The 20,926-nt window shown below is 36.8% G+C and overlaps 1 protein-coding gene across 1 annotated transcript in view; it reads left to right on the top strand.

The window, feature by feature from the left end:
- The window catches only part of slc6a8 (solute carrier family 6 member 8), a 45,711-nt gene extending 25,543 nt beyond the window's left edge, over window positions 1-20,168 (top strand). The window contains exons 6-13 of the mRNA XM_017720427.2: window positions 940-1,043; window positions 1,614-1,738; window positions 8,511-8,623; window positions 10,805-10,942; window positions 11,504-11,606; window positions 11,824-11,924; window positions 13,097-13,267; window positions 15,813-20,168. Of these exons, the coding sequence (XP_017575916.1) occupies window positions 940-1,043; window positions 1,614-1,738; window positions 8,511-8,623; window positions 10,805-10,942; window positions 11,504-11,606; window positions 11,824-11,924; window positions 13,097-13,267; window positions 15,813-15,953 (996 nt within the window). The 3' untranslated portion in view covers window positions 15,954-20,168. The remainder of the gene's footprint in view (window positions 1-939; window positions 1,044-1,613; window positions 1,739-8,510; window positions 8,624-10,804; window positions 10,943-11,503; window positions 11,607-11,823; window positions 11,925-13,096; window positions 13,268-15,812) is intronic.
- The last annotated feature ends 758 nt before the right edge of the window (window positions 20,169-20,926 follow it).

Here is a 20,926-nt window from a genome sequence, read left to right as displayed (position 1 = left end):
CATAAAGATCTTTAACTCTGGATTGTAAAGCAGCGGTTAGTTTCTACTGTATATTGCTCAACATCAGTGTGACTGACTTACACCACCTCCAGACCATCACCTCATGGGCTGTCACATGATTGATGTCATTTGTATGTCCCATCAAAAGTCCAAATCTGGGTACCTTTTTTAATTGACAATGAGCATTCTTTTCACTGAAGTCAATGACGAGAAGATTTTTTCCAAAATGTACTTGTGACCACCTCAGTCACACAGTCCACTTTGACATTTCTCTTTGCATCAGATGTATCTTTTTAACCCCTTAGACTGCAAGGAGTATACACACACACACACACACACACACACACACACACACACACACACACACACACACACATTTTCTAAGCTGCTTCTCCCTCAGGGTCGCAGGGCTGCAAGGAGTGGTTAGTGAAAAATTCAGAGTAGTGAGTGAACTATTTGTACTAGTTACCATATATTTCACTGTGGTTACTGAATAATTCATAACAGATACTGACACTGAATACTAGTCGCTGAATATGTCATAATAGTTACTGATTGATTCAGAGTTACTGATTATTTCATAGTAGATACCAGATATTTTATAGTAGTTGTTGAATATTCTATAGCAGTTACTGAATAATTTATAGTAGATACTGATTCACTGTAGTTACTGACTAATTCTTAGTAGTTGATAAATAATTCATAGTAGGATTAATAAAAGAATAAGCCTAGATAAAATTACAAATGGTATTGTTTAAGGAGTCACAAGAACCTTACCCCTAATAAGTAATATAACACAACACTGATTTCACATACTGACCCAAGTAAAGACTTTCGATCTGTGTACTTGCGTTATTTTCTGGTCTGCAGGAACACTTGAGGTCAGATCTGCTTTTGCCCTCATCGATTCTCATTTTTGTTTCTCTGTCTCTCGTTCAGGTTTGGATCGATGCTGGTACTCAGATCTTCTTTTCTTACGCTATAGGGCTTGGAGCGCTTACTGCACTTGGCAGCTATAACCGATTCAACAATGACTGCTACAAGTAAGCTATAATGCTGAAATGGTTTTCTTCTTCTGAAGTCAGCATTTTGGTGTCTTTCAGCTTTTTTTTTTTTTCTGTAAATGCCCAGCGTCCTTCAGTTCATTTAAGTATCCTTTGGACTTTCCATTATCGTGTTTTAATGATGTGAAGAGCTGCATAATGGCCATGAGGATCATGTTAAATAAACAACAATGCAATGTCTTGTTGCTTTATTTATTAGGCAAGGTTTAAGGTTTATCTGCCAGCCTGCACAGTATTACTAAGATGCTAGAGATGTACGATATGGACAGAACACCATTCTGTCTTTATTCTATGACATATTGCAATTATGATTTGCATTACATACTAAAATATACTAAAACCAATTGACGAACTCTTGAATTTTTACGTGGTTAAATATTGGATTTCGTGATTCACTGTTGTCGAGGCCTTAATTCGTCCAAACATCTAAACCTATCATTGGTCACAGCACACAATAAAACATTCAGTGATTGGTCAGAGGCTCCTTTGCATACTGAAGACTTCTGCCACAATACTGAACGGGCGTTTTGTTTTGCTTGTTCTCCTCAGGGATGCATTCATGTTGGCCCTGATAAACAGTGGCACCAGTTTCTTTGCTGGCTTTGTGGTCTTCTCCATCCTGGGCTTCATGGCATCTGAGCAGGGCGTGGACATCTCAAAAGTGGCCGAGTCAGGTAAGAGTCTAGCAGTGCTCAGTTTTAAATGCATGCTGTATTGAGGATATATAGGTTGTTTTGATGAACTGTTTATTTACTCTGGAGTTTCACTATTCTAGACCCACTGCTATGCACAGTCTCATACTTCCTCTGTTCTAAGAGACCTGATACTATATAAGCGTATATTTGACATAGTGTGCCACTCCAACCCCTTTTGCTAGGACCTGCCTGAAATGATGTGTCTAAATGCGTTAAATAATTCAGTTTGAATCCAGTTGTTTCCAGTCCACATAGGAGAATGCTTATGCGAGGCTGGGGCTGATTGCACTACATTATTTATGGAATTCATATTTAATGCACATCTACAGAGTGATGGGGCAAAATGTGTGGTACATGTACTGACCAAGCCAAGCAAACATGTTGAAATCTGACTAATGAGCTGTAGGTCCTGATTTTGTTTGCAATATTCTATATGCATCATATGACATTATTTACTTTGAATATTTTTCAACAATATGAGCCAGATTGAACCACTTGAAAAACGTTTTATTTATATGTGTAAAGTACTGTCAAAAGTCAGAGACCATCCTTTGTTTGATTAATTCCTAGTCCAAAGAAGCCATTTATTTTTCAGCATCAGGAAAAACATATACATAACAGGCAATTACAGAGGCACCTCAACAACTAAATATAATCTAAAAATCTCTAAATGTTCAGTCTTAGAAGTTGGTTGCATTTTCTCGTGACCAAAGTCATTTCAAACACATTAAGTGATGATAAATTCTGGACTCTGGGATCACCAGTCCATGTTCTGAGAACACCAGCAGCTTCTTTGCGTCATTTGTAAAATATTTGGAGCTTGATTTTCTCCTCTCTCTGAAAGATGAAAGCTTTAACTGCTGTTTATCTGATGGTGACAGTTTTTGGTGATTTACCAGCTCTTGCACGGTTGTTAGGAGCCCTAATTTCTTTAAACTCTCTTCTAAAAATGGATAACTTGTCCTTGATGGACTGGAAAGTAAATAAACAAAGGGTGGCCTCTTTCACACAGTATACAATAAGTTAAAAAGTGCAATGAGGGGATTATTGTAGTTGTTTGTGTATTTGTGTATCTTTGCAAATGAATAAGGGTGAATGTAAGTTGTCCCAAAATGTGACCATTTGATATATTAATTTGTAATTCTGCTGGAATCTGAAAGTATTTGTGTTTTTGACTGTGTGTCTGAGAGACAGAAAGAATGTTTGTATGTGTATGTATGTATATATGTATGTATATTTGTCTGTATGTGTGTATGTTTATATTTATAAGAGAATGGAAAGAAAGAGAGAGAACAAGTTGCCCTGTATGTGCATATGTGTGTACACCCCATGTGTGTCTGAGGGGAAAGTGCTCGAGTTATAAAGCCAATCCTCCATGCACTCTACATCCATCCTAAACCACATCTTCATTTATAGTGCTCACAAGATGGATGAATGCAGTTTTACCTTTGCATCTTTATCAGCCTATCAGTGTTGCAATGAACTAAAGTGGAAGATTTTAATCATCTTATAGTGCTAACAAATTACATCCTAAAGTGTACAAGAGGGACTGGGGAAAGAGATCTGGCAAATATATCCATTTTGTTCAGACTTGAACTCTACACTCTGTGATTTTTGAAACAATTTCCATTTACATCCGCTATTATATTTGCAGTACATTTGTGTGGTAAATGTACATGCCTGAAGAGCATTCTTTCTCCATTCTGAGCCATATTTATGAGGGAATTCATTCTTTAGAGCAGAAGTTTTCAAATATGGGCCTTGAATCTAGTTTCCTGTCCTGGAAAATTTCATAATCACTATTGATATAACTAGCTGGCCGCTAAGTGTAAGTAATAATTGCTCTAAACATGCAATCTGTAATCGGACAGCTTAATATTTTGTCATTGGCTGATCTGTTTTGTATTTTATGCTGTAAATAACATGAGGCAGCTACATGCATTGTGCTATGTAGTCAGCTGCCTTTTACTTTCAGTGTACCACTCTATTTGATTTATGTTATTTAATTAGGCATCTGAATTTTTATTTAAACTGCCAGTTGGACCAAATAAACAGCAAGTAATGTTATTTATATTGTTTTGGCTGAAGGACTGTTATTGGTGTGTTCCATGTGCTGAAACCAATTAAGCCGTGAAAATTAATGATCAGTGCGTCTCTAACTACTGTCACACTTGGCACTGATTAGAAAATTCAGGACCAGAAAACTGGATTAAAGGCCTGTAATCGAACACCCTGCAGCATCTGTTATTGGTGAACAAGAACGGTTAACACACCTCCTTTTCCTTCAGCTTTATTTAAAGGAATTACTGCAAACCAAGGCCACCATTTTATATAGTTCCAAAATCACAGAGTGCAACCATTCGTGCCTTTTCTAATATTTCTAACATTTTTTCCCCAATTGAATACTTATAACTTACAACTAGGGTAGTTTAGTAAGAAAGTGCCAGGATTGTCTGGGTGCACTCTTAAAAGTTCCTAAAAGGGTTCTTTGGATGCCAAAGAACAGTGGTTCTCAAACTGGTATTTAGGAACCCCAGATTTAAGAACCACTGCCATAGAAGAAGCACTTTTGGTTGCCTAAAGCCTCTTTCAATAGATGCTTCTTTAAAGAATCATTTTTGTTAAAGAATCTTTTTAGAGTTTAAAGAACTTATACCAATACTATACCAGTTAAAGGTTTGTTTCTAGAACCACATAACCAACCCAAGAACCATTTACAAACTTTGTTTCTCTACTTTAGACAGCACACCCAAATCACCAACTTCCAGAGAATTCATACGAGCCAGCAGGACCCACAGCGGGTTCATTTAAATCTGGACATGGTTTAATACCAGTGATTTGACTGTGTTTAGCGTGCAAAAGTGTTACTACCCAGCATGCTTTGCAACAATGTTCATGCATGCAGAATGATTTTTAACATGTACATGTCTGATGTTAAACTTCAAAATTAGTGTAAAATGCACTTATTATACAACGATTTTGTTAAAATCAATAGCCAAGCTAGGGCTTGGCATAGATTTATGGAGCTTAAGTCATTCCATTTCTTTTACATTGGAGTAGTTTCTTTATGTGGGCTAAAACGAGCGATTTTGATGGTTTTTTTCAGCAGAATTAAACATATTCAGTGTCCCAACATGAATCAAATGATCTTAGTCATGGGCAAAGTCAGATTATATCAGGACTGCTCAGTTTAGGTGAGAAAGATACTTAACAAACTGCATGGGAATATTTTTAAACTGGACTTTTATCACTAGTCAGTGGATTAAACTTTATCCCAAAGAATATTTTGCCAAGAAGGCCTCATTCTAATCACGCCTGATTTAAAATTTGTTGTTTTTAATTGTAATGTCTGATAAAAATTTTAATTGACGAAGTGAAAAAAGGATGCTCTTTGAAATGGAAAATGAAATCATACAGAAAATATTGAGATATTAATTATCCAAATAAACCACTGCAGTAATCAAAGGTCCAAATCACTGAGCAAAAAGATCTTCCCTGTACACTGGAAAAGGTGATGCACTGAATTTGCTTGATTGTCATATGTAAATCTCTTACACATGAGTAAACTACACTCACTGGCCCACTTTATGAGGTACACCTGCCTTATATCTACACTAATTGTTCATTTTATCAGGCTCATTTATCATAAGTGCACTTTATAGTTCTGCTGTTGCACATAGTAGTACAATATGTTTTTCATTTGTAAGCTGGGTGTGCTCTGTGGTGGTGTCTAAACGTGCATATATTGCTCTAAATAGCACATCAAGGATGAAAAACTAATAAGTTACCTAAATAACAAGCAAATGAAATAAAGACAATTATCAAACTGTTTTAAAACACAAAAAACATGAAAAGACATATAAAAGACACATAGGATACTTGTTAGACACCCCTTCCAACACCCCCCCCACAACCCTCTGGATTTGCCATGGGTAATGTCTAGCAGACCTTCTACCATGTCTTGTCTCTTCAGTACTGAAAATGATCCACCACCCAAATAATACCTGCTCAGTGGTGATCCTATGGAGGTCTTGACCAGTAGCTTTCAAGTTTCTGCTGTGAATTATAAGTGATACAATACAAATGTGATAAAATACTTGAGGTAATCAAATAATTTCCAGTAAGAAACAATTGTCACATTAGTTTGGTTTATCGATAAACAAAGTTCCCACCTCCAAATAAACTTTAAACAGAAAAATGTTTTGCTGACATTCATAAAATATTACAGACCATTTCCTTAACCTACTTCACAAAAACCTTTGGAAATGTAGCTATTGATGAATGGGTAAAAGGAGGCTTACAGATTATGCAGAGAACCCCTTGGACGACAGTCTGTTTTTGCTTAAGTGCACTTACATAGACAACGAGTGTGGATACAAGGTGCTTAATAAAGTGTCCAGTGAATGAAAATGATGAATCTCAATACAATATGGACATAATATACAGTATGTTATATACAGTGTATTCAATTTATGATGTGCACAACTGAAACAAACTTACTTTTTTCAGTGTATCTCGCTTTGTGTCAGTGCTGAAGGTGCCCGCCATCCGCGCATGCTGTGAACGCACGGTCTGTTCTAAAGAGAGTTTCACCTTGCGGCAGTGCACCAGCTCACTGAACTTGTTGAGTCTATGGAAAGGACAGTGTGTTCTATGCCCAGAGGAGAGAGCCAGAGAGAGGGGACGAAAGACAGGAAGAGAGGCAGAGGATGTTTCTTTTCATGAATCCGTCGTGTTACTGAGTTCATAATGTCACCTTCATTCTAATATTACACAGCCGCTATTGGCTTCACATAACAAGAAGCAGTGTGCTGTTACAGTGCACTGAAATAAGCAGATTGCTTTTAGTGTAGCACTGTGTGGATGTCTGTGTTCTTTTTTGAGAGAATGAGACAGAAAGAGTGGTATGTGGAGTGTGTGTGTGCGTGTGTGTGCATGTGTCCTTGTCTGTCCTTGTGGTGTCTAATCTGAGTATTTTATATGAACGCGCTGTGGAGCTGTTGTGTGTGAATGTGTCCTCGAGGGAGGAAAATGTAACCTCAAATTTGGTCGTGTCGTTATTGTATGCGTAAGAGACATGATACGTAAACCACAGGTGCTTATTTTGTATTTCCTTTTTCATCCAGAATCCGTTCAGGTCACAGAGTTAGAGGGCAAAAGCAGATTTCCCCATCATGCCTTTGATGCTTTGATACTAGTTATCCTTGATTGTCTTCAGTCCCGTTCTATATCTTGTGATTTATATCTATTCATTTATTATCTCTATTATTATCTATATTTTGGCTTTAAGTATTAATTTAAGGATTATCTAACCAGGAACTTTGCCTCTTGAGATGTGCACATCTCGATTTCAAGAGGGGTCCTGGAGCTGACTGCCAATGCAGGTAAACTTCTGATATCTAATGTCAGCATTTACACCTCTTAATACAGCCCAGCCCAAGAGTTGCCTATAGATACTGCATCCGCAGGCCACATGTCGGCCTAGCACAGCCAGCCAGGGCCTCGCTGTTAGCGTAGCCTAGTGTAGCACAGCTAAATGCCAGTGGTAGACCTGTCCTCTGATACAGGAGCAGTGCATAGCATGGTGGAAATCCATACCAGGGTACAGGAAGAGACAATTTGCTCAATTTAAGTGGGCCACCTCCAATATTCTCCTGACCATCCAGTCTAACCCCACTAAACCTGAACACTATTAAAAAACCCACATTAATGATTCCAACACTAACCAGTGAACCCCAGAGTGAACCCCAGCAGATCTGTGGCTTCTTACCCAAAGTTTGGTATTATTAATAGGTTGTTTAGTATCACTGAGGATCTTTGTCATTGTATATCTATGGCCATTTTAAATAGTAATGGCTGCTATAGCACAGTTGATAAGAACAAGTCTTGTCTGTTGCCAAGTTAAGAAATCAGATTATTTTAATGTTTAAACAAGTATTCAGGAAAAGTGATTTCTGTTGCATTTAGCATCCAGTTATTGTTATGTTACAGTACAGCTAAATGAAGATGACACTGTGTTAGAGTTACATCCACCAGTACCATTAACATGGTGAATTTGATTCCCATTTGTTCTCTACAGATTTAAACAAATTGCATAAAATGTTTAAATTTGACTATAAACTAACAAAAACAAATAACTGTAGACTTGTGTGGTAAACTAACTAATAATTAGTAGGTTGTGATTGGCTCCTCTAAATTTAACCCATACTCACACACAGCCGTGAGTTTGATACACGTTCTTACTCAAAAGCATGACAGTGTCTCCCTTTGCCAGAATCTAACACCAGTAGTCACTGTACGCAAAACGACACAAAACCTTTCATCACTAACCCGCCTGACTGTGAATGAGAACACAACTCTCACTAGACAAAACCAAAACAAATTCAGACAAGTTGAAGAAAACCTTCCCCCACTCTGCCTTCTTTCTCTCACACAAACTTTCATTCAGGTGCTCCTTTCTTTTTCTTTCCCTCTCTTATCCCTCTTATCTTATCATTCCTCCCTCCCTTCCTCCCTTTCTCCCTCCCTCCTTCTCCCCCTCCCTTTCTTTCTCTTTTTCTTTCTCTCTCTCTCTCTCTCTCTCTCTCTCTCTCTCTCTCTCTCTCTCTCTCTCTCTCTCTCTCTCTCTCTCTCTCTATATTTCTCTGTATCTGTGCAGTTGGTGCTGTATGTGTGTAAGTGTGTTGTTGTTCATTGGCCAGCCTGTAGCTTGTGTTGATGAGTGTTTCTTCTGTTGCTCTCCTGCCTGCAGGGCCTGGCCTGGCGTTCATAGCGTACCCTAAAGCTGTGTCTCTGATGCCTGTGGCACCGGTCTGGGCAGCCCTCTTCTTCTTCATGCTGTTGCTGCTGGGGCTAGACAGTCAGGTTAGTGGCTGCAAATATTATTCACTGCAATGTGAAGACACTTGCCTTGTCTTGAGAGGTTTGACCTCTTAAAGAAATGCTCCAGCATTTTTCAACCTAATCTGCTACAAACCGTGAATGGAAACAAGCATTCAGACAAGTATTCTTTATTTTTATTTTTTAATATACGTCCTGTGCATATATGAACTTTTGACTTTCTACCTGTAAATAAGAACAACAATTATATATTATAAACACAAAAAAGAGGAAATGTCACCATGTGAAAAAGTACATACTTGTAAAGATTACAGTCCTACTTAATGCTACAAAATTTAAAATAAAAATGTTCTGGTGGAAATTGCACCTGGTGTCATAAAAGGTGTTCCCATTGATTGGGAAGATTTCCTGAAACAAATTCCAATCATGATGAAGGTGAACGAGCTTCCTACAGTTCTCAGGGACAACAGTATTAAACAACCCTCAAAAGGAATAATCTATATATCTAATATAGTCCTAGCAAATACCTTAAATTTCACTGTCAGCATAATTTGTTTGAGAATATGCAGCCATGGAATTTCATGCAGTGAATGGTTGCTGTAAAGGTGCACCATGCAAGATTTCTTTCAGTCACTTGAAAAAAGTTACAGGATGACCTGAAACCAGTTGCAACAGTTACACAAAGAACAAAAAACTTTGAACTGCACTGCAGTCATCTCTGTTCCTTCACCCCACTCAAAACTGTTCTGCACAGAGATGCATGGCTGAAAAGTTGAACAAATAATTCCAAGAATACCAAACCCACAGTAAGGTATGGTGGTGGGAGAATTATGGGGCTGCTTCATCTCACTGGTTGAATCTGCAGAAAAGATAAATGTTTCAAGAAGACAATGACCCCAAACTTACAGCTAAAATGACTCAAGAAATAGATGAAAGTGCCTTCATGGCCTAGCCAATCTCCTGACTTGAATCCCATTGGAAATGTACAGAGGATTCTGTGTGTAAATCCAACAGTGGAACCCTCATTACCTTGGAATTGAAGAGAGTTTGCCAAAAGTAATGGACCAAATTGCACCAGTATGCTGCCAAAGACTAATTATATATTACCTTAGACTTTGCCAAGTTATAATTGCCAACAGTGGCTTTGCAACAAAGTGCTAATGTTATTCATTTGTATGTAAATTGTGTACGTTTGATGTGGACACATGCAGTGTCTGAACACTTGTTTCTCCTCGCTGTATGTATCATGCTGTTGATTGTCATGGACAGTAATTTTGATGTGTTTTCCTGTAATTAGAAAATATCAGAAAACATACTGCCTCAAAATTCACAGCAGAAGACATTGGGCAGCTTCTGAGTACATGACTATATAACTATAACCATTGAACTCTAATACAGGTTTCGGGGCAAGTCAGACATGAGAGAATGTCTTAATAAAGATGCTTCTATGAAGTTTTATTCTGCATTTGAACAGCATTTGTTTTTGTTTTTTTTATGTGGTGCTTCTTCTGTAGCACAGCAAAAAGTAGTTCCAGTTACTTTCACTTTCCCTAAGATTATCTGCTGTCCATGACAGTCAGGCAAGAGTCTGTAAATACTCCACCTAAAACATACAGAATTTCTACAAATCTCATCTCCAAAAGAACAAATTATACAGATTTACAGCTTTGCAAATACCAGTGACTGAAGAATTCATGAAAGCGGCCTACAGAAATACGTGTTTTGCATAAATATTTACTAACAGAATTCATTAAATGCCTAGTGAATTCTATGGTAACTGACAACCCATAGAGTCTGAAGTGGCTGATACAGTAGGCTGTAGGCCTTTAAACTGTCGATGGGTATTTAATTTACATTTGAGACAGAGTGAAGTAAGTAATCATGCTTTGACTAGTAGAGCAAAATTCAGTGTAAAGAAACTGTTGTAAACCCTTTCTGAATGCACCTTCAAAAAAATCCCCATTGCCTGCTAGACACATTTTCCACTACCACTTTTGGAGGAGAGGTTTTATAGAGCTAGGACTTCATGTCTTTCATTGCTTTATTAAGTTACCAGTATCTGTAGCTTTGTGTTTTAGATTTGTTTGAGAAAAAATTCCAATCATAAATAACAAGATAGAGGATTCGACTGTGCTGACATGGTTACTTGGTTAAAGTGATGAAGCCACAAGTTAATCAATATAATTTATTTGTCTTCTTTTACAGTTTGTTGGAGTGGAAGGTTTTGTAACTGGCATTCTTGATCTTTTCCCTGGAAAGTATTACATGCGTTATCGTCGAGAAATTGCTGTGGCGATCTGTTGTTTATTGTGCTTCATTATAGATCTCTCCATGGTTACACAGGTAAATCTCCTTTATAAAGTGTTCATTTATTAACTCAATTGAGCTGTTACTATAAATGCTTTTATCCAACCGTCACAGATAACATAATGGAGATAAGATAACTGGAGTTTATAGTAAGCCTACCCGACCATAATCACTATGAAACATATTGCTGCTGCCAGATCAAAACCTCATATCTCCATTTTTGGAGTTTTTCAGTTTTTGAAATAATTTAAAACTACATGTTGCTCTTTACACTGTGTGTAAATTTCATGATGAATAGATAAAATTAAACAGACCAGAATGACTTGGAAAAAAAAGTCTTGTTCCATTGACTTACATTAAAAGTAAAGTAGGTTTTTTCCTTCTTCTGTAAATTTATCATTTTGGAGATAGGAGGTTTTGTTCAGACAACAGCGACATTTAAATAAATAGTGTAATTGATGGGGATGATATACATGATTAATTTGCATTTTAATACATTGTAGTGTAATTACTGCAGGATAAGTTATGATTAATTTTCTCTGAAGGACATTTCAAGGGCACTGAGCTTATTTTTTGTGTTTTTCTTTGTGTGCCTAGGGGGGGATGTACGTCTTCCAGCTTTTTGACTATTATTCAGCCAGTGGTATGACCCTGTTGTGGCAGGCATTCTGGGAATGCGTGGTTGTCGCCTGGGTTTATGGTAAGAGTTAAGCTTAAGCTACCACTTAAATGATGATAACTTCCCATTTTTGATTTCTGTTATACTTTCATTTACTTCCTTGATAATGTGTCCACAACTTGTTTACTAAAGAAGATGTTTTCCCCTGCAGTACCCAGGCACAGTTGTAAATTTTCCCTTTTCCAGCAAAAAACCCTGTCCTACAACTAAATCATGGTCCTACTGTGTTTGTCTGCAGGTGCTGACAAGTTCATGGATGACATCGCCCGTATGATCGGTTACCAGCCTTTCCCTTGGATGAAGTGGTGCTGGTCGTTTATTACTCCATGTGTTTGCATGGTGAGAGTCAGTTTGGATTATTATATCCAGCTCTTTTGGCTCTAAGTGTACATCTAAGCCAGTTCTCCACACTCTGGCTCTCTTACTCCCAGCACTGTTTCAGTTTGTGTTTCCTGCTCTAAAACTAAACTAGGGCAGCGTCTGACACAGTACACTTATCACTATATAATGACATAATGGAGAATATCTAACAATCCCACATGCACTGCAAATTTTGTATCCAGCAGAAATAAAATACCCATAAAGCAGTGTGTTGTGTACCACAGAGTGTGGCTGCTGTCGCAGATTAATGATCTAATGAAAGGAACTTTAGTGTGTGAAAGTGTTTACTTAAACCATGAATTCTGTTCCTTATAATATTGTTATATAATAGTGCTCCTTATTTTCCATTCGAGGGAAAGGTGATTCTGTTCATTTTTGTTCCGTGTAATAGTGATTTATATAAAGTCGGGAATAGTGACTAGGGGACAAATACTGTTCCCTATAATAAAGCTCCACATACTGCTTCAAAGTAGGTAATGGTGATTAGGGGACGTTTACTGTTCACTATAATAGCCTTATATAATGCTCAAATGTAGAGAACCATGATTAGGGAACAATGTCTGTTCCCTATAGTCGTGTTTTATATAGTACTCAGATGTAGGGAATAGTGATTAGTAGACTGATTAATTTTTTTAATTAATTAATTTTAATGTGCTATATAGTCCTTCACTGTAAGGGGCAGAGATTAACTGACAATTTCTGCCCCCTATAGTATTTTATATGGTGCTCCAATGTGGGGAACAGTATTTAAAAGACCATTTCTTCCATTATAATATTGTTCTATTTAGTGATCCAGTGAGGGAAATAGTGATTAGGGGACCATTCCATATAATACCTTTTAATAGTGCCTATGGTTCTCCAACATAGAGAACAGTGAATAGGGGACCGTTTCGAACACAGCATGAAGTGGAATGAGAAGGAGCAGAGGTTAACTGTGACTAAAAAGCAACCTTTTCACCTCATAGAATACTTCTGTTTAATTATTAAAGGATGTTCATACCTTGCATAAGGAAGCAGATTCACCTTCTGCTGTTAGGGAATCAGAAGTGAAGTACGTGTTGAGTACATTTTGTTCTTTCTCCAGAGTTGGCACTGAACCTGTTTGTGTTTTTCTCTTTCTCTTCTCTCAGGGTATATTTCTGTTTCACCTGCTGAACTACAAGCCTCTTACCTACAACAATGTGTATGTGTACCCGTGGTGGGGGGAGGTGATTGGATGGTGTCTGGCTCTTTCCTCCATGCTCTGCATCCCTGTTAGCCTTGTCTACAAACTCTCCGGAGCCAAGGGAAGCTTCAGAGAGGTGCGGCCCACACATACTCTGATTTCAGCATGGACAGTAAAATTGCTTACAGTGCATTGGATGTAAATTAACACTTTAAATCTAATTAACATGCTAACATTCCTACACTTTATATTTTCCACCAGAAATAACTTACCCAAATCTCAAGGCCTTCTACTCAGACAGTCCATTTAAAAAATTTCTTGTTTTATGTAACCTAAGTGAACTACTTCAACTTAAAAATAAGTTATCAGAGCAATAATCTGTGTTACGTTCTGTTATTAAGTCCAATAAAACCTAAGTTTTAAGGTTACTTACTTTAGTCATTTTTTTATGCAGTGTTCATAATTTAGAGGCAGTTTTATAATGTAAAGTAACAGCGAAGCCCTCAAAACTGCAGAAAACGTTTAATTTGGTACAATTCTACTGTAGATAATTCATGTTTTTTTTTTTCCACATCAAGCCACACAGTAAAACACAGTCTTATCACCAACATTATATTAACTAGAATTGACCTCCATCCAATTGACTGGCATTATTTACATTTATGACTACATAACTCACATATTTGTTTCATGGTAGTTACTGAATGATTGAAAGTTAATGTTCAAATAAGCCTTAATAACAGAATAAGCCCCAAGAGTTAAAGAAGTTAAATTTTACTGTCCAGTGGACACAAACCTAATTCCACAGTGAGGATTCAACTGTGCAGATTTTAATGAGGCTTGGGGGTAATCCTTAGTTGTGCCCCTTAGCCCACTTGAGTCAAATTCAACTCATCTGTGCTAAATTTAACTCTGGCCCAGTGTGTTTCACTCCACAGGATGTAAATGGAAGCTGGTTAGTTTTACTGTGTACACAGTGGCTAGATAGAGTGATGAAGTTGTACTGTGCTTGTGCCCACAATTCCCTGCTCGGCTGCATATTTTCAGTCAAACCAAACACTTAAACCAACAAATGCCAATATGTACCAATCATCTAAACACAATAATGCAATAGAGCCAGTGCATGAGTTTTTTATTTGGGTCAGCCGTTCCTTGGTGACTCATTGGCATATGAAAGTAGTGTGTTTAATTGGGGTAAGTGGGCTAATGGCTTTCCATCGATTTTTACTGGAAATAGAATATAATGCCTTCCCTGCAATGGTGTTCAGCCCAAACACAGTCAAAGCAGAAGTTGGGAACTGTGAGAAAACTTCACCTAACACTTTTTAAGTAAGGAAATTAATGGAAAATACTTTGGTGGGAAACCCCTTTGACATACAGTACTGTGTGAAAGTCTTAGACACCCAAGGCACATTTTCAAAATCTACTTATTTGTGTATTCTGTCTTTATTTGCTGAGAAAAGTGTTAATATTTGAATGAACAAAATTTATAGAATATTAATTAATAATGACTATACATGATTATCCAGTATTATATGTAGTTAAAAAGCAACTCCTGGTTTGAATCAGTGCTTCATTAAATTGTGCTCATGATGTAATTGATGATATGACTTTATTCTAATGTATATTGTGATAAACTCACTGCTGAGGTAAAGTGTTTAAAAATTTGCTTAGTTGCCTAAGACTTTCGCACAGTACTGTACTGCATGAAAAAAAAATCCCAGGAGACATTAAAAAGAGAAGTCCATCAGATTCTCACTAAAATAGGCATAAAGAGTGTGGACTTCTGCTTGTGTTCCAGTTATCAGTGATTTACTCCATTTATCTATTACATTTATCATCAGAATTCTATCAACTTCAAACCACCATCTGCAGATAACGTGTAATTTATAGCTCTTTCTGGACTGCAGCACTAAATAATGGGATTCAGATGAAAGTGTACAAAAAGTGTGAATAATTCAGTTTCAGTTAGTAGAATCCTTAACCTACATTAGTCATCATAGCTCTTCTGGTTGAAGTTTCTAAAGAGGCTTTTAAAAACACCGCCCTGAGTCCCTTGTTACATTTTAAAATTTGGGAATAAAGGGAAATGGCCAGATTGTAGCACCTACGTGCCATCTGGGGGGTTTTCTCACTCTCTGCACCTTTAAATGTTAACTCAATCTGAACTATATGTCCATCACAAAAAGCCTTACAATACACTGGAAAAAAGTGATGCACCAAATTTACACAAAATGTGTACATAGTTTCTACATTAATAATAAAATATGGTACATCAACACAATTCTTGCAGCATGATATATCTTACTTATGGTTATTACAGTTGTATACACAATTTTGTACTACACACCTTCTACAAGTAACAAACATTTTAGTGCACAGTTTCTGATGATTTGCTGAGTTTGACATAATGACATAATAAAAAAAAATAAAGCAGAGCTTTAGCACAGGCCATATTTTTTTCCACTGTTAAGATTAGCAAATGAACAGTAACCTTGCAAAAAAGTGTGCAGATGTTTTCTCTTTTTAGGATGTTTTAACCTTTTTTCTTGTAAAATCAACATATAATGTGTGGCTCAACTTTTTATATCTGCAACATTTGAATCAAGTAAATTCCAATGGTTTTAGTGTTTTTCAGTGCATAAAGTCACTCAATTGATGCTATTATTCTTTATGTGCAGCGCTGGGAAAATCTGACCAAACCAGTGTGGGGTGCCCATCACCTGGAGTACATGGCGCCTGACACAGACATCAAAAGCTTGGCCTCCCTGTCCCCAGGTACTGAGGAGAACAAGGTCATCATCTTTGAGAGTGTCATGTAGACTAATCATCTGCAGTAAAGCCCATACCTGCCCTCCAAAGACAAGCTGCTAGTAACAACTTTTTATTGCAGTTTAATTAGGGGTGCACAATGTGTTGGCAAAAATGTAATGTAATTGTTTTAAACGGTTTTATGTTGTAATATCAGCCCATAATTTAGCCCTTTTTAGCTGACGCACACACAGAAACAAGTAATCACGAGTGCTAGGCATCTCCATACTTTTTAGCTCTTTTAAAAGACTAGCATGGTGGATAACACTGTCCCGCAACATCACAGGATTGATTACCCGTCCAGACAAGAACACCAGATTCAGCAATACAACTACTAATGCTACATTTTGCTAATGTACATGTCAGCTATATGTGAAATATTTACATAAAATAATGCAAAGGTTTACAGCGATTGTCATGTCTGATTTAGCTCTCACAGCTATGTAAGAGTAATCAGTGTTTATATTAAATTAATCTGTGTTAACCAACTAATCATTAGTGTTTTAATGTTATGTTCACTGCACTTCATGTGCCTTTCGAGTGACCTCACAGAGCAAAAAGTTAAAACTACACAGTTCTATGAATCGGTATTGTCCATAAAAATGATCAGTTGTTGTTATCAGGCCAGAAATTCTATATCATACCTCCCTAATTTAAACTGATTTTTAACCTTATAGCAACAGTCAGAGCAACATGATATCTTTAATGCAAGAAGGAGTTGACAGGAAGGTGATGGCTGATTCATTGCTGCTCCATCTCTCACTCACAAAAATATACTGAGTGTATTCAGCAGAGTGTGCACTGTAATTTAAATGTAGTGCACTGTATTTAAATTTAGCTGCACACTAACAGCTTGTCATTGGAAAGGCGATTGGGTCAGGCAGGGCAGAAACATCTGAGGTGTAGCTCATCTTCACCATCACCTCCTCACCTCTCAGAAAAGGGCAGAATTCCCACAGGCCACTTCACACAGGTTTCCTTTACATTCACACAAACCAGCTATGTGTGCTTCAGATGAGGGGTGTTACAGGGCAACACATGGAGAGGTATTGGCCTGTCCAGTACAATCTACAGACTTATTAATGACCATTTAGGCATAGATGTAGTTGGGGCCTCTACATTTAAAGTAAGGGCCAAAAATGTCGTATCTATGGTAACGTTGTTCCTAAGTATCTTTTAATACAGTATTAATTTTACTACGTATTTATGTAAATTTAGGCTACAATCATATTAAAAGTAGTTTTTATGCTGTAGACTTTACACTACTAAAAACTTATACTAATAAATATACTAAAATTTTGAGGTCTTTTTTACGTTTTGTTTCTAGTTTTCCTTTGTTGTTTATCTTTATTACCCGGTGAAGTTGAAAAAACAGCCGTCCAGTAATAATATTGTAAATAAGCTGTTTCAAATAGATAAGGCCATATTAAAAGTTAATAAATCTCCTTTTTATTGCCGACTTGAAGTTTTATTGAATGTGTCTGCGTGCAAGATGTGAGACATCAACATTGTGTGTAAAACACAATTCAGTTTAACCCGTGTGCCAAACAGCATGCTTTTTTCCATCTCTATTCAGAGAATGGATTTGGTTGCCATAAACAATCGAGATTTTATCTGCCTAGTTAAGAATATACTGTATTTGTGCTATGTCTTGTCAGTAAATGGTTTTGGTGATATCTAAAACAGCTGTCCTTGTAGAAGCGAGGCAGCTGTCCTGAGTGAGGGAAATTTGTGAAGGTGCCTACAAACCACAGTGATCAGTGCTGCACTTTTGTTTTTCTTTTCATATTGGATTTTTGTAAATATATATGATTTGAACACTAAATTTGGATTCAATCTGGAATTAAAGCAGAGTCAGTTATGGTGTGACTTATGCTTAAGTTATAATCTTGAAAAATGTGGCTATTACAGAACAGTGATTTTGGAATATTTAAATAAAATCAGTAAACGTGAACAGATCAGATGACCATAAATGTACAGTGTATGAGTTCAGTGCAGGCTGTATGAAGGTGGGAGGACTACCACAGACAGGAACTGCAGGGGCTTTTTGCCAATATCAGTGGAGGTCTATAATAATAATAATAATAAGAAATAAATTCTTTAGCTTAAGGTTTCTGCAGTGATGATTTACAGCATAAGCACCAGAGGTGACAGTTGCCAAACTTTGCCTTTTATTGTTTGTCTTAAGAGCCCATTGATGAGCATTAATAGCCAAGTTTCTAGCAGGCCTTCCAATGAACCGGCCTAATCACAAAACTGTGGGAATTCTGCCCTTTTTCTTTATGATAGAGAATACACTAAGCCATTATAACGTCATTGTAGAAATACTTAGAATGTAAAAAATAGATGAAATGATGTACAACTTCAAAATGCATTTGCACATTGTTGTAAAAATAATCTTGCTAGCACTTTTTAATCGTGTTAGGATAAGACTTTTTTGTTTGTTTAAGTTTTACATATTGTGAAATAAATCAGAGATTTATTTTGTGAAGGCTTTTATTTTGCTGATACACACACAAAAAATCTCTCTATATATACTATAAATATGTATTAAATATCTGTGTGGTATATTTTAAAAGTTTGCTGCAGTATGAATTTTGAATTTTTGATAAAGAATAAACTTTGGAAAGGGAGTTGTTAACGAATTGCTGCAATGCCATTGCAGAGAGGAATATAAGTCAGCACATTGGATTGATTTTATTATAAATATCAAAGCTTGTGTGTATTTGTGTGTGTTAAGTACAGTATTTTCTGCTGACAACCCAGGGACCAACTAGTGATATTAAGTACTTTCCATTTTTTACAAATTGATGGAAATGAAGCAAATTTCACCTTTCTGTGATTGAAAACAGTTCTCTACAACATACATGTGTAATTCAGAAAAGGTTGTAAATTGGAATTTTATTTATATATATTTATTTGACAAGATGTTAAATCTGTGTTTGGATTCAATGTTCTGTTCTTTCTTCTATGAACAGATATATGCCTTCAGCACACTGTCCATTGAAATTAATATAATCCCTTAGTGCTCCTTAGTCAGAGCATGCTAGCCTTGTGCTAGCTTGGAGTTCATGGCCTTCTGATTAGACCAAAACCAGCAAAACTGCCCATAATGATGACTGATCCCTGTGTTGTGTTGGCCATTGTGACACACTAAAGCCACTTTAGAAGAGTCCCCCCCCTCTTTACAGTCCTTTTGTCCAAGCAGGGCCCTGGGTTGGTCACTTAATATGTTACATAGTCATTGTGTGTCGAAAACAAAAATGAAATGTACATTACCAAAAAAGAGAGAAAAAAATGGTCATTTCATTTTTTGTGCTCTGCCAAATTGTTCTCGACAGTATCTTTGTCCCAAAGACTTGCTAACAGAAAACTATAGGGTGTATGTAGTCTAGTTAGTCGTTTGGATTAAAAGGGAAAGATTTTAGATATAAGTTCTTTTAGATATTTTAGAGTGCAAATTTTACATTCACATAATTAAAACACTAAAATTATTTACAGTGTTATACTTTACTATAAATGGAGACAGCTCTTACTTTTAAATATTATAAATTAATTTGCTAAAAATCTCTTTGTTTTAGTAGAGCTATGAAGTACCTAAAATAATTATTAATATTATAAAGTACTAATAATTAACCAGTGTTATCCAACCGAATATACTGTGTATGCCCTAAAAGAGAATCTTTTCCAGAAATGTACTAAATATCTCACTATATGTTCATGTAATCAGATTTACTTAATGAAAACAATAGAATTGTTTATGAAGTTGTTCCGGTACTCTCATGTTAAGTGATGGACGATAAAAAAGGGGGAAACTAAAAAAAACACTCTGCCATGCTGTTAGGGACATACGGGGTAGAATATACGCGTAGACCACACAAGATTTTAGTGATAGACTATAAAAACCCTTCGGATGAGGATACTGTCTAGAAGGTTCTCAATAGCACCGTGGATTTGGTGATTAATTCAGTGAAATCTTTAATTGTTGTGCTTTGTAACATACTGTGAGCTGTAACTATGGTCTTCCATCCGTCAGCTGAAGTAGTAATAATAACAGAAATGAAGACTTGTACAGTAAATGTCATTGACCACGCAGGAGTCGATCACTCATCTTGCGGTATCCCTCACCATGTAAAGGGCTTCATGCTTTATACCACTGTGATTGTGCTGAAGATCCACTCGCCCATATCAAAGCAACAAATGGCAATAAACTAACTCCATGAGAACATGATGTGTGCGTGTGTTCATTTTGGCTGTGCAGCGGTAGAGGACATGGCAGATAGTGATGGTGCTCAGAGTTCACACATACTCCAGACATACGTTATACACTTACACTCCTGGCCAAATGACGTGTTCTGTGAAAAGAAGTTTACACATCCTCTACAGAGAACAAACTTTCTTGCCAATTTTAGTGCACATTCTTTATTTGTTGAGTTTAACATTTTGAGAAAAAAAATGTGCTGTAGTTTTTGCACAGGCCAAATTTTTTCCAAAATATATTAAATCCAGCAAACAAACTGTAATAGTGCATTACGATGTTTAGAAGTGTGTTCTTTGTAGAGGATGTGTACTTATTTTCACACCTATTTTCACACACAACTTTTGCAAATATATTTCTCTGAGGTTCTTGGATGATGCATTAGAGCAGAGCCACAGAAAAAAGATTTTTGGTTCTCTAAAGAACATTCCAGTGGATGCTTTATACGCAAGGGTGACGGTTGACACAATGTAAAGGTTCTATAGCAGGGGTGACCAAATAAACAACTGTAGTTTCATTAATCATTAATTAAAAGGAATTTTAAGAATATTTTAAGATATAAATACAGTATAAAAACAGGATTGTTTTCTCCTCGGGTGAAAGTGGGGTTGGGGTAACTTTCTAGCAGGCCGCATCAAATGTCATCACGGGCTGACTTTGGTCCACAGGCCTCACTTTGGGCAGCTCTATATCAATTGAAGGTGTTCCCTAGAGTTGCACATACAA

This window comes from Pygocentrus nattereri, chromosome 28 (assembly GCF_015220715.1).
Source record: "Pygocentrus nattereri isolate fPygNat1 chromosome 28, fPygNat1.pri, whole genome shotgun sequence".
Lineage (NCBI taxonomy): Eukaryota > Metazoa > Chordata > Actinopteri > Characiformes > Serrasalmidae > Pygocentrus > Pygocentrus nattereri.
This window is presented reverse-complemented; position numbering and strand designations above follow the sequence as displayed.